This window comes from Capra hircus, chromosome 2 (genome assembly GCF_001704415.2).
Source record: "Capra hircus breed San Clemente chromosome 2, ASM170441v1, whole genome shotgun sequence".
NCBI lineage: Eukaryota > Metazoa > Chordata > Mammalia > Artiodactyla > Bovidae > Capra > Capra hircus.
The window spans coordinates 28,340,693-28,352,558 of NC_030809.1; the positions used below are offsets into that span (position 1 = coordinate 28,340,693).

The 11,866-nt window shown below is 58.5% G+C and overlaps 2 protein-coding genes across 2 annotated transcripts; one reads left to right on the plus strand and one right to left on the minus strand.

Moving 5' to 3' along the window:
• Positions 89–6,376, minus strand: TMEM198 (transmembrane protein 198). The gene is made up of 6 exons (XM_018058955.1): positions 6,192–6,376; positions 5,842–6,073; positions 5,324–5,528; positions 2,595–3,170; positions 1,353–1,555; positions 89–980 (listed from the first exon to the last, which is right to left on the minus strand). Exons 3-6 carry the CDS (start codon positions 5,487–5,489, stop codon positions 843–845), a joined length of 1,083 nt encoding a protein of 360 aa, XP_017914444.1. The 5' UTR covers positions 5,490–5,528; positions 5,842–6,073; positions 6,192–6,376; the 3' UTR covers positions 89–842.
• Positions 6,389–11,786, plus strand: CHPF (chondroitin polymerizing factor). The gene is made up of 4 exons (XM_018058953.1): positions 6,389–6,996; positions 8,444–9,017; positions 9,510–9,689; positions 10,078–11,786. The coding sequence occupies exons 1-4, from the start codon at positions 6,683–6,685 to the stop codon at positions 11,335–11,337; spliced, it is 2,328 nt and encodes a 775-aa protein (XP_017914442.1). The 5' UTR covers positions 6,389–6,682; the 3' UTR covers positions 11,338–11,786.

Genomic DNA, 11,866 nt, shown 5'->3' on the forward strand with positions numbered 1-11,866 from the left:
CCCCACAGAGTGAGTGACGCAGGGAACCAAAGCCTGCAGTGCTTCCATCTTGGCCCCTGGAAGCGCCAGCCACCAAAGACCACCACTACTGGAAGAAGCCTCACAGTTTGGCACATTTATAAAAGATGTAAAACAGGGAGGGGTGGGAGGAGACAGAAGCATGAGGTGTCCAGAGTGGCATGACAGACACCAAACACGCACCGTGCACTTAAGCCCCCTCCTCCCATCCCCCTTGCCAGACCCAGCCCAGAGCAGCACCCTCCACCCCATCCCCTGCCACTACCCTTGGGCTGGTGACTTGCAGAGGACAGGGGACCAGAGAGAAGACCACTGCAGTCTGCCCCATGGACAAGGACAAGAAGCCTTAGATGAGTCTGGCTGAGAGGTGGAGGCGATGGGGGAGGAAGGCAGACCTCCTCCACTTAGACATGCAGGAGAGTGGCCCATGGGACCCCCAGCAGTGGGCGAGGAGGTGGGGCCACCCTTGGAGAAGCCCTACCAATCAGAAATCTAAGGCAAGGGTCCCAAGGTCCCCTCCAAGCCCACCCCTCCACACGCACACACACAGGCAACACACTCACAACCCTGAGCACAGCCCAGTGGGGCTCACACTCGCGTCCCTCAGGAACTCCTGGGGAGCTTGGGAGGGGGCTCTCCCCTCAGGCCAGGCCAAGCCTGAGCCAGGTCGTTCCATCTGGTGGCCAAGCCATCCCTCTCCAGGGTGGGGAAAGGAACAGCCAAAGGGCACAAGGCCAGGTGGGCTGAGCCTCGGCCCAGCAGGCCTCCCCAAACTGGCAGAGCTGGTGACCAATGAGTGTAGGCGGGCAGGAGCAGCTGGACTGCTATACCCGCACTGGAGGCCCAGAGCAGGCCGTCAGTGGGCCCCGGGACCCGTACTCATAGTCCGCATCTGTGGGCGAGGCCATGAAGGAGCTCAGAGAGCTCCCGGTCTGCCGATCCCGGAAACTCTGGATGTAACTCTGTGGGAGAGGAAACACAGGTGTGAGAGTGCCACTGCGGAGCCCTGCCCTGAAAGCCACCCAGGGAGATGGCCTCGGCCTGCACCATCACAAGCCTGAGATCCATCCAGGTCCGCTGCCAGCCTGGGACCTCACCACCCTCAGAGTCCACAGCCCTGAGACTCTTCCCTGTACCATGCCTCATTAAAACCCACACCCAGGACACCTCTCCCCCACCCATCAGGCCCCTAACTATGGGGGTTATGGTGGTGGACAAGCCCTAGGCCTTCTAGACAGTGACCAGCCCTGGGGAAGGCCCAGTCCTGCTTGGACAGAGAGTCCAACACCCCCTTCTCCCCACTTGGGCTGGAGGGAAGGGCTCGGGGTGCTCACCGGGGAGAGGATGTCTCCATTGAAGCGCTTGATGGGCACTGGCCTACGCCGATAGGCAGGGTCAGGGGGCCCAGGCCTCGGAGGAGCCCGAGAGCCTCTGGGGAGAGCCCTTGGGGGTCTCTTTTTGCGCCGCTTCTCCTTGCGTTCTTCTTGCTGCCGAATCCGCATCAGCTGCACACGTCGGCGCTGCCGGCTGATGACCACTGCAAAGGGTGGGGAAGAGCAGGCTCTCAGAGGCCCACGTATCCCATCTTGCCCAAGCATCCCCGCCCCTTCCTACCTGGGGACTCCGGGCTCCTAGATTCCCCTGGTCTGAAACCTCTCCTCCTTTACTTTCCTGGTCTCCCACTTGCCAGGTAGGGCTTCTCCCACAGGTCTTTTCTTCCAAAGCTCTTTAGGGAAGATTCCTAGGCTCTAGGTACCTCTTCCAAGCTGCTACCCTACCCCTCTCCCAGTCTGGAGCCATAGGTGACTCACCTAGATTGGCCAATATCATCTCGAAACTGGACAACTAAGCCTCCCCACTGGCTCCCCTTCTACACCTGCCTTCCCTGATGCTTTCTACACTCAGCAGCCAGAAAATACTTAATTAGTTTATATACTTCCTGCTAAACTTCCAGTGGCATCTCACCAGCCCTCTAATAAAACCCGGAGTCCTCATTATGGCCCACTGCGGCCACATAGTCGCCCCCCTCACCCCCGACTCCCGCCCCACCTCCTCACCAGGCCAAGCTCATTCCCTCTCAGGCTCTCGCCCTTGCTCTTCCCTCTTCTCTAGCTCTTTGCATGGCTGGTCGCTTATCCTTCAGGTCTCTGCTTAAATGCCAGCTCTTCCATGTGACACCCCTCCTTGGCCACCCTGTCCATATGTCACATTATCCTGCACACCTCTTTCATATCAGTCCACACAATGGGAATTATCTTGTTAGTCTGCCTATTGCCTGTCTCCCTCACCCTGAATGTAACCCTGGAAGGATGGGGGCCTTTTCCGTTTTTGTCTCTGTTGCATCCCCAGATGCCTGGAAGGGGCTTGGCACAGAGCCGCTGTTCCATCTGTTGTTGTGGCATGGACGGTGACACCGGGGTCCTGCTTTCCCAGACTCTGAGCCAGTCAGCTCTCTGTAACTCAACTGAGGCCTTCTGCTGCTGGTACCTACAGCTCCGTCCCCATCCACAACAGCTCAGATCCCCCCACCCAACCACCCATCTCTGTCATGCCCACCCTGGCATGTACCCTCTCACCTTCCGTGTGGGAATCCCGCTCGGCCGTCACCCGCCACTGCACCAGAACGCCCATGAGGCTGAGCAGAGGCCACAGTGCCAGCAGGGCCCAGCTCCGCCAGCAGAGGGGGGGTACAGGGGCAGCCCGCAGACGCTCCACCGCGTAGCGTGCCAGCAGCAGCAGCTCGGCAAAGTAGTCAGCAGCCGTGGCGATGAGCGCAGCACCAGTCACTGCGGTGGCCAGGGTAGTGAGCGGACGGGGCCAGCGCAGAGTGAGCAGGGCGCAGAGCAGGCCGCCCCCTAGCAGCAGCCCCAGGGGGCCCCAGACAGAGCCCGGCTGGTAGTAGGGTGCGGAGCCCAGCAGGGCGGCAGCGGCGAGCAGAAGCCCAAGCAGCAGGCCCACCAGGAAGAGGCCCACACTGCGCACCAGCATGGCCACCAGCCCGCAGAGCAGCCCAATGCCCAGTGCAATGCCTGCGCTTGCCCCAGCACTCAGCTGCGTCTCCAGCACCCGCTCTCGGTAGCACAGCAGGAAGATGACCACCGAGCCAAACAGCAACCCGGTGAGAAAGAGTACTGCCTTGAAGCAACGGTAACCTGGAGGGAAACAGGGGCTAGTGAGAGGCCAAAACAAGGTCACAGGGCTGGAGGTAGGAGGTCAGAGGGGTCAGGAACAAGGAATCACAGGGGAACCAGAAGCAGGACACTAAGCTCAGAGAATTGGGGGTCCCTGGGGTCCTGAGGGCAGCAGTGAAGGGATCACTGGGGTCAAGGAAGGTCAGAGAGATAGGTCATTGGGAGTCTCTGGGAAACAGTCATTGAAAGGAATGTTGGGTTTTTGAAATAGAGATAGTTCATTGTATCAGTTACAGGGTCACTGGCGTCTTTGGGATCATAGAGGTCAGAGAGAGAGGTCACTGAGGTCACAGATAGATGACCAATAAAATCCTTGGAGTCCTTAGGGTGGGACTGTTCAGAGGGATGAGGTATTTGGAAGTCAGAAAGAACTTGAGAGATGAGGTCACACAGGTTCAGAAAGATGAAGTCTTTTCAGGTCAGGGGAATTGACAGATGTGGGATCATTGAGCGTATTAAAGGGTTTTTGAGAGAGGGTAATAATATTGAAGCCAAAAAAATGGACTCATTGAGATCATGGTGGGGACAAACAGACAACGGGGTCATAGGGATTCCCCTGTGTTAGGAGTAATAGAGAGTCAGAGGGATGGAAAGTAATGAGATAGCTTGGTGGGGGGTGTCAATAGGGTTCACAAGGAGCCATAGGGAGTCAAAGAGGATTATAGGGCAAATAGTGGTGTGGAGTTTCAGAAAAATGGAGGTTATAGGGCCATTAGGCCCAGTAAGGGTACCTGGAAGTGTGAGGGACCCTGAAAAGCAGAGAAGATGGAAGTCAGAGATGGGGGTCAAATGATCAGGGAGAGCCAAAGAGAAAGGTTATAAAAAGGAGAATCAGTGCTAGGAATGAGAGGAAGCACTGGAGTCTAGGAGGTTCTAGGATCAGGAAAAGGAGTAGGGCACGCACAATGTCTCAAAGGGTCCAAGAGCCTGAGAGTGGGAGCCTCCAAGAGCCACAGGGCAGGGAAGCCCAGGAGGATTGGCAGGCTGCATTGAGCAACTGTAGAGGGATTGAGTATAAATAGTGGAGGGGGTGAGGTGACACAGACTCCTTGGAGACCCAGAATGTGTCCTGAACCTATAGAAGGGCTCTTCCTCCTGCCCACTCTGCAATTGTTCAGCCCAGAGTTTGGAGGTGGAAGGAGAGGGACCATCTGGCTTCCATGCCTGCCTACTACCCAGCCATTCTAGGGGGAGGTGTAAAGTCTGTAGAGCATAAGTCCTGCCCTATTTCTGCCCAACCTGGAACTCAGATTTCCAAGCTTCCTTTGCACTTCATCCAGCCACCTGTAATGCTCTGCCTGGAGGCTTTCCCTGGATGCTCAGCCAATAAACCTCACTTCCCTATCTGAAGTTCTGTACTTCTTTCAGTAGAGTCACCGGGCACCTACTCCACTAGACCATCTGGCACTTTGGTGCAAATTAGAAAAAGTTGTGCCTTCCTCTAGGCAAAGCAGCCTTGCACCAAGCTCTAAGAGTTTGGCAAGTGGAGCATGGACTGGATTTCAGCCCCCACTTGCCTATCCAACCAACTCCCTTGTGTCCTGGACAACCATCTGCAGCAGCACTGATTACTGGAGCCTGCCTTGTATATATATCTCCATGTATGTGATCACCATTTAGCTCCCTCTAATATGTATCACAGGTATGAATGTTCCAGAAGTCTCTCTCTCATTAGACATTATGCCCCGTGGTAAGGGACCATGTTAACTCACCCTTCTAAATGTTTTTGGCGCCTACCTAGCATAGTGACCCAAACACATCTTCACCACAATAACTATTATTTATTGAGTGCTTATTATTTTCACAACAACCTCGTGTGAGACAAATATCATTGTTTCCACTGTTCCTATGAGAAAACTGAGACTTAGAACAGTTAATGTGCCCAAGGCATTGTAATTAGTAAAGTGCAGAACCACGTTCAAATCCAAGCATGCCTAATTCAAAACCTGTGTTCTCTAGGATCTCGAGTCTAAATTATCTACAAACATGTACGGGATGAAAAAAGAGAAAAGACAGATGGTTCATGGTAAAGTTCCAAAGAAGGTTTGGGGTGCCTCAGAAAAATAACTTGAGGAAACAGCAGGGGGCCCAAGTAAGGAATGATGGGGTCTTACCGAAGAAGCAGTAGACGACTCCAAACAGACAGCACATGACGCAGACGAGCGCCGGCAGTGCCTCGTACCTGCGCTCCAGGGGCTGTTCACAGGGCGCTCCCCAGAAGGCATCATCTGGCTCCGGGGGCAGCAGCTGGAACCGAAGTGTTGCCACAGTGCCCGGCATAGTGCTGGGAACAGAAGGGAGTCACCCTCCCACGTCAGCCTGACAGAGAGGAAGTTGGGGGTCAAGGAGGAGTCCTGGGTCTCCACCAGGATGAGGGTGAGATGGGAGTGGAGAACTAGGCAAAGATACAGTGGACAAAGGAGTGGTGCCCACATTATACAGCTCTGGAAGCATCCCTGAAGTAAGGGACAAAAGACAAAAGAGGGGGAAAGTGTCTGGCTAGAGGGAGCCGGGATGAAGAAGTTAAAAGGTGGATTGAGTTGGGGGGAGATAAGGGCAGCGTGCTGCCGGAGAGAAGACAGCCAGGAGACTGGTCTGTGGGCGGCTAAATCTGGGATTATCCAAGATCTACCTGGGCTGGAGGCGACCTGAGCTTCTGAGCGAAAGAGGCTGTGCAGGGGCCGGAGGGGCCGCGGTCGCCGGGCGCCAGAGCCTCCAGCTGACTGGGGTCCGGTAAAAGTCCGCGGTGAGGGGAAAGGGGCTGCTGGGCCGGAGGGACCGGTCCCTGCGCGGCGGCGACGCCGCTCCGCCTCCAACACCGGCTGGCACTCCAGTCCCGCGACGTCCGGGGACTTAAGCTGGGCCTGGGGAAGGGAAAGAAGCAGGAGCAGGGGCTCGGGCTGCCCCAGAGCCGCGGCCCCATGCCCTGAGCCCGCCCGCGGCCTTTGGTGCTGATGGACAGCTCCGGCCTCTGCTCCTTACGTCACTCAGGGCGCACCATCCAGGCAGGGGCGGGCTGCTTCTGACGTCACACGGGATGCACCAACCACGCCGGGGGGGAGGTAGGGGACTCCGCCCCCGACGTCTGCCTCTCCCGCACTGAGGAGGGGGCACTTCCGGGGGTCCTTCCCCTTTAACCTCCCCCTTCTCCTCCCTCTCCGGTAGCTGGAGCCCGAGACCCCACCCCGGGGGCGGGGCCCTTCCAGTGACACGTCGGACAGCGGCGGCCTCGGCGGAGGCTCCCGCGCCCAGCGCCGGGACCCTACGCGGTACGGAGCGGCAGCTGAAGGGGCACAGGAACGCGGCGCAGGGGATTCCGCTCCGGCGGCCGGCCCTGCTCGGCGGGGAGGGAGGGGGCCCGCCCGCTTGGCTCGGGACCTCCGGATCCGCCCCCTCCCCGGTCCCGCCCCCTCGAAGCCTCCTCTTGCTGCTCTGGGGCTGCTCCAGGGCCGGGGGCCCGCGGTCCGGGCGCCATGCGGGCATCGCTGCTGTTGTCGGTACTGAGGCCCGCGGGGCCCGTGGCCGTGGGTATCTCTCTGGGCTTCACTCTGAGCCTGCTCAGCGTCACCTGGGTGGAGGAGCCTTGCGGCCCAGGGCCGCCCCAGCCCGGAGATTCTGAGCTGCCTCCGCGCGGCAACACCAATGCGGCGCGCCGGCCCAACTCGGTGCAGCCCGGAGCGGAGCGCGAGAGGCCCGGGGCCGGTGCAGGCGCCGGGGAGAACTGGGAGCCGCGTGTCTTGCCCTACCACCCTGCACAGCCTGGCCAGGTCGCCAAAAAGGCCGTCAGGTAGGGATTGGACCCGCCAGCCCCACCCCCTGGGAACCGGCTGGGATGTGTGCGCAGCGGAGGCCGCCTGGGGCTGGGTCAGGCCCCGGAAGGAAGGGTCTGACAAGCCAGGAAGTCTTTGGGCCCCGATCGTTTCCGATGGCCCTGCTCCCTGGGAAGGTTTGGAGGCCCCATCCAGACCTGGGCAGAACTCACTCGCCTCTGACCTAAATCTGCTTGACCCCCTGGACCCTCAAAGGTCTTCAGAGCTCACTGACTGGGTGTTAGGTTTAGAGAAATGACTAGTATATAGAGTGGGTGCATTGAGAGAGGGAAAGAGAAAAGAGAGAACTAGGATTTACCTGTGGGGTCTTCCCTGGTGGCTCAGCAGTAAGAGAATTCGCCTGCCAATGCAGGAGACCTGGATTTGATCCCTGGATCAGGAAGATCCCCTAAAGAAGGCACTGGCAACCCACTCCAGTATTGTTGCCTGGGAAATCCCATGGACAGAAGAGCCTGGTGGGCTACAGTCCATGGGGTCATAAACAGTCAGATATGACTTACTGACTAAACAACAACAAGGATTTACCTCTATCTCCTGTTCCTGGGTGGGCACCTGGGAAAGAGGGAGGTTTGTGGGGAAAAGATGATGTACCCATCCCATTAATGCCTCTGCTTATGAGTTGAAATAATTTCTCCTAAGTAACACTGAGTTCAAATTTCAATTCTTCAACTTACCTTCCATATTATGGAAGATAAGTTTCTGGAACCCCTGAGCCGCCCCCCCCCCCCATCTATCCCTTTACATTATTTCTGTGATGTATTTGTGGCATAATGGCATATTCTTTAGAAATAAGTATGTTCATGATGTGTGTAGTATCTGTGCCAAGGATTTGGCTAAGTACTTTAAAGAGATACAATCATCCCATTTTACAGATGAGGCTACCCATGGTTTAAAAGTGAAAGTGAAGTCACTCAGTTGTGTCCAACTCTTTGGGACCCCACGGACTATAGCCTACCACACTTCTCTGTCCATGGGATTTTCCAGACAAGAGTACAGCAGTGGGTTGCCATTTCCTTCCCCAGAGGATCTTCCCAACCCAGGGACTGAACCTGGGTCTCCCGCATTGTGGGCAGACGCTTTACCATCTGAGCCACCAGGGAAGTTGAGGTTTAGGTGGGTTAAATAACTCACTCAAAGACTCAACTACTAAATAACAAAACAGAGAAGCAGACCCATAATATATCTCTCATATCTGCATGGATAATACTATCTCCCTTTTAAAAGCACTTGGGTAGGTAAGGACAATTCCCTTAAATCCTGACGACCCCTAGAACAGAGTTATTCTATCATAAACGAGGAAACAGGCCCAACGAGGACATGACCTGCTGAAGCCTATGTATGCTACCCTCTGCCTGCCCTACTTGTCTTTTTGATAACCTTGTGCCATCTTTCCCCCACCCCCAGGACCCGCTACATCAGCACGGAGCTGGGCATCAGGCAGAAGTTGCTCGTGGCGGTGCTGACCTCACAGGCCACGTTGCCTACGCTGGGCGTGGCCGTGAACCGCACGCTGGGGCACAGGCTAGAGCGTGTGGTGTTCCTGACAGGCTCTAGGGGCCGCCGGGCACCACCAGGTATGGCCGTGGTGACACTAGGCGAGGAGCGGCCCATTGGGCACCTGCACCTGGCACTGCGCCACCTGCTGGAGCAGCATGGCGACGACTTCGACTGGTTCTTCCTCGTACCCGATGCCACCTACACCGAGGCGCACGGAGTGGCACGCCTAGTCGGCCGCCTCAGCCTGGCAGCCGCTGCCCACCTCTATCTGGGCCGGCCCCAGGACTTCATCGGTGGAGAGCCTGCCCCAGGCCGCTACTGCCACGGGGGTTTTGGGGTGCTGCTGTCGCGCACACTGCTGCAGCAGCTGCGCCCCCACCTGGAAGCCTGCCGCAATGACATTGTCAGTGCGCGCCCGGATGAGTGGCTGGGCCGCTGCATCCTTGATGCTACCGGGGTGGGCTGCACTGGCGACCACGAGGTAGGAAGAGAAGCCACCACCCTGGTGCCTCCCATCTGAGCGTGGGCACTTCCCCCTGAGAGGCAGAGGGGGTGGTTGGAGATATAGGCCTGGGTTTCTATGCAGTTCTGTCACTTTCTATCCCTGTGACCTTGGGTAAGTACTGAATGTCCTGAGCGTCTTCATCCATACCAATGGAAATAATTATTTCTCAGGCTTGTTATAAGGATTAGAAAAAATGAGGCTTGCACATAGTAGGTGTTTGGTATTGGCCATTATTATTTAATTTGAGCCCCTGGACAGCTCTGAGATAGGACACATGCCTGTTTCACAGATGAGCTGGCAGAGGCTTACCCAAGGTCACACAAGCTCACAACTGGTCAAAGTAGGCCGACACGCACAGAATTCTGACCCCCAAGTCCACAACAGGTCATAGGATGGAGAGATGAGACACACACTATTGCAGGGGAGGCACTATCCTTTCATATTTCCCACTTCCCTTCCTCTCCCCAGGGGGTCCACTATAGCTACCTGGAGCTGAGCCCTGGGGAGCCCGTGCAGGAGGGGGACCCTCGTTTCCGTAGTGCCCTGACTGCTCACCCTGTCCATGACCCTGTGCACATGTACCAGCTGCACAAGGCTTTTGCTCGAGCTGAACTGGAACGCACATACCAGGAGATCCAGGAGTTACAGGTATGGTCTGGGCTGGGGGCGAGGGGTAGGGAGTCTGGGGGGTGGGGAGGGTAGGAGGTGGAGGATAGGGGATAGGGGGTGAGGAGTGGAGAGTGGGGTTTCCTAAGAGGTCTCAGAGATCCAGGAAAATAAAAAAAATTAGCACAGGAATCAGAGCATCCCTGCTTTCTGGTGCCTGTCTGCTTCTACCTTTTCTCAGGAGCCTCTCCAATTTAATTCTTAGGCTGCCTCCCATCTGGGGAAAGGACAGGTGGGAGCACTGAGTGGGCCGAGGTTGGCAAGGGACTGGGGACCTGTGCTGAGTGCCACGTGCTGCCTGCCCAGCCTCCCGGCTGCGTGCTGGCTCGCGTGGTCCGCACCTGGCTCACGGCCTCTTTCTCCAACCCAGTGGGAGATCCAGAACACCAGCCGCCTGGCAGCGGATGGGGAGCGGGCGGCCGCCTGGCCAGTGGGCATTCCAGCACCGTCTCGCCCCGCCTCCCGCTTTGAGGTACTGCGCTGGGACTATTTCACAGAGCAACATGCTTTCTCCTGCGCTGATGGCTCCCCGCGCTGCCCGCTGCGTGGGGCTGACCGGGCTGATGTGGCGGACGTTCTGGGGGCAGCTCTGGAGGAGCTCAACCGCCGATACCACCCGGCCCTGCGGCTCCAGAAACAGCAGCTGGTTAATGGCTACCGACGCTTCGATCCTGCCCGGGGGATGGAGTACACACTGGACTTGCAGCTGGAGGCACTGACCCCCCAGGGGGGCCGCCGGCCCCTCACCCGCCGGGTGCAGCTGCTACGGCCACTGAGTCGCGTGGAGATCTTGCCCGTGCCCTACGTCACCGAGGCCTCACGTCTCACTGTGTTACTCCCACTGGCCGCAGCCGAGCGTGACCTGGCCCCTGCCTTCCTGGAAGCCTTCGCCACGGCGGCGCTGGAGCCTGGCGATGCTGCCGCAGCCCTGACCCTGCTGCTGCTGTATGAGCCCCGACAAGCCCAGCGGGCAGCCCATGCTGATGTATTTGCCCCCGTCAAGGCCCATGTGGCAGAGCTGGAGCGGCGTTTCCCCGGTGCTCGGGTGCCCTGGCTCAGCGTGCAGACAGCTGCACCCTCACCACTGCGCCTCATGGATCTCCTCTCCAAGAAGCACCCGCTGGACACGCTGTTCCTGCTGGCCGGGCCAGACACGGTGCTCACGCCTGACTTCCTGAACCGCTGCCGCATGCATGCCATCTCTGGCTGGCAGGCCTTCTTTCCCATGCACTTCCAGGCCTTCCACCCGGCCGTGGCCCCACCCCAAGGCCCGGGACCCCCCGAACTGGGCCGCGACACAGGCCGTTTCGATCGCCAGGCGGCCACCGAGGCCTGCTTCTACAACTCCGACTACGTGGCGGCCCGAGCACGGCTGGCAGCGTCCTCAGACCAGGAGGAGGAGCTGATGGAGAGCCTGGATGTGTACGAGCTGTTCCTGCGTTTCTCCAGCCTGCACGTGCTGCGGGCGGTGGAGCCAGCGTTGCTGCAGCGCTATCGGGCGCAGACGTGCAGCGCGCGGCTCAGCGAGGACCTATACCACCGCTGCCGCCAGAGTGCGCTCGAGAGCCTCGGCTCCCGCACGCAGCTGGCCATGCTGCTCTTCGAGCAGGAGCAGGGCAACAGCACCTGACACCGCCCTGCGCCCCACCCCCGGAACCCGGCAAGGCGGCGCCCCGCCCCGCTCCTCCCCCAGCCACCCGGAGCCACCTGCCAGACTCGCAGGATAGGGCTGGCCGCAGCCCCGGACCCCAGGGGCCCCTCTCTCTGGCTTGGGGTCGCCCTCGGGCTCAGAGCAAGCCTGGGAAGAGGTACCCTTGGAGCCACCACTTTCTGCCCCAAATTCCGTCTCCCTGGCCCCTTGACGCTGCTGATTCAGGCTGTGGCCTCCGAGTATTTATGCAGTGCAGTCTGCCTGACGCCAGCCCCACCTCCTAGGGTCAGCCCAGGGGGTCTGGGCTGCAGATGAGTTGTTGGAGAAGGGTAGCTGAGAGAGGAGAGTGGGGCATCTCCCATCTTCTCCCCTCTGCATTCCTGATGAAGCTCCCTGACTTTAATAAACTGGCTGAGTGTGGACTAGTGGTGCTTGAGTCTTTGAAAGGTGGGCGTGGGGGCAGGGAGGACTGAGGATGGAGGCTCCCTGGTGCTGACTGGGGCCAGGA

Excerpts from the sequence above, each read along its gene's own strand:
- TMEM198 (XM_018058955.1), bottom strand. The coding sequence starts at position 5,489 with ATGCCGGGCACTGTGGCAACACTTCGGTTCCAGCTGCTGCCCCCGGAG. Across the intron at positions 3,171-5,323 it reads AGTCGTCTACTGCTTCTTCG|GTTACCGTTGCTTCAAGGCA; the intron begins GTAAGACCCCAT and ends GTTTCCCTCCAG. Across the intron at positions 1,556-2,594 it reads GCGGGATTCCCACACGGAAG|TGGTCATCAGCCGGCAGCGC; the intron begins GTGAGAGGGTAC and ends CACCCTTTGCAG.
- CHPF (XM_018058953.1), top strand. The coding sequence starts at position 6,683 with ATGCGGGCATCGCTGCTGTTGTCGGTACTGAGGCCCGCGGGGCCCGTG. Across the intron at positions 6,997-8,443 it reads GTCGCCAAAAAGGCCGTCAG|GACCCGCTACATCAGCACGG; the intron begins GTAGGGATTGGA and ends CCCCACCCCCAG. Across the intron at positions 9,690-10,077 it reads AGGAGATCCAGGAGTTACAG|TGGGAGATCCAGAACACCAG; the intron begins GTATGGTCTGGG and ends TCTCCAACCCAG.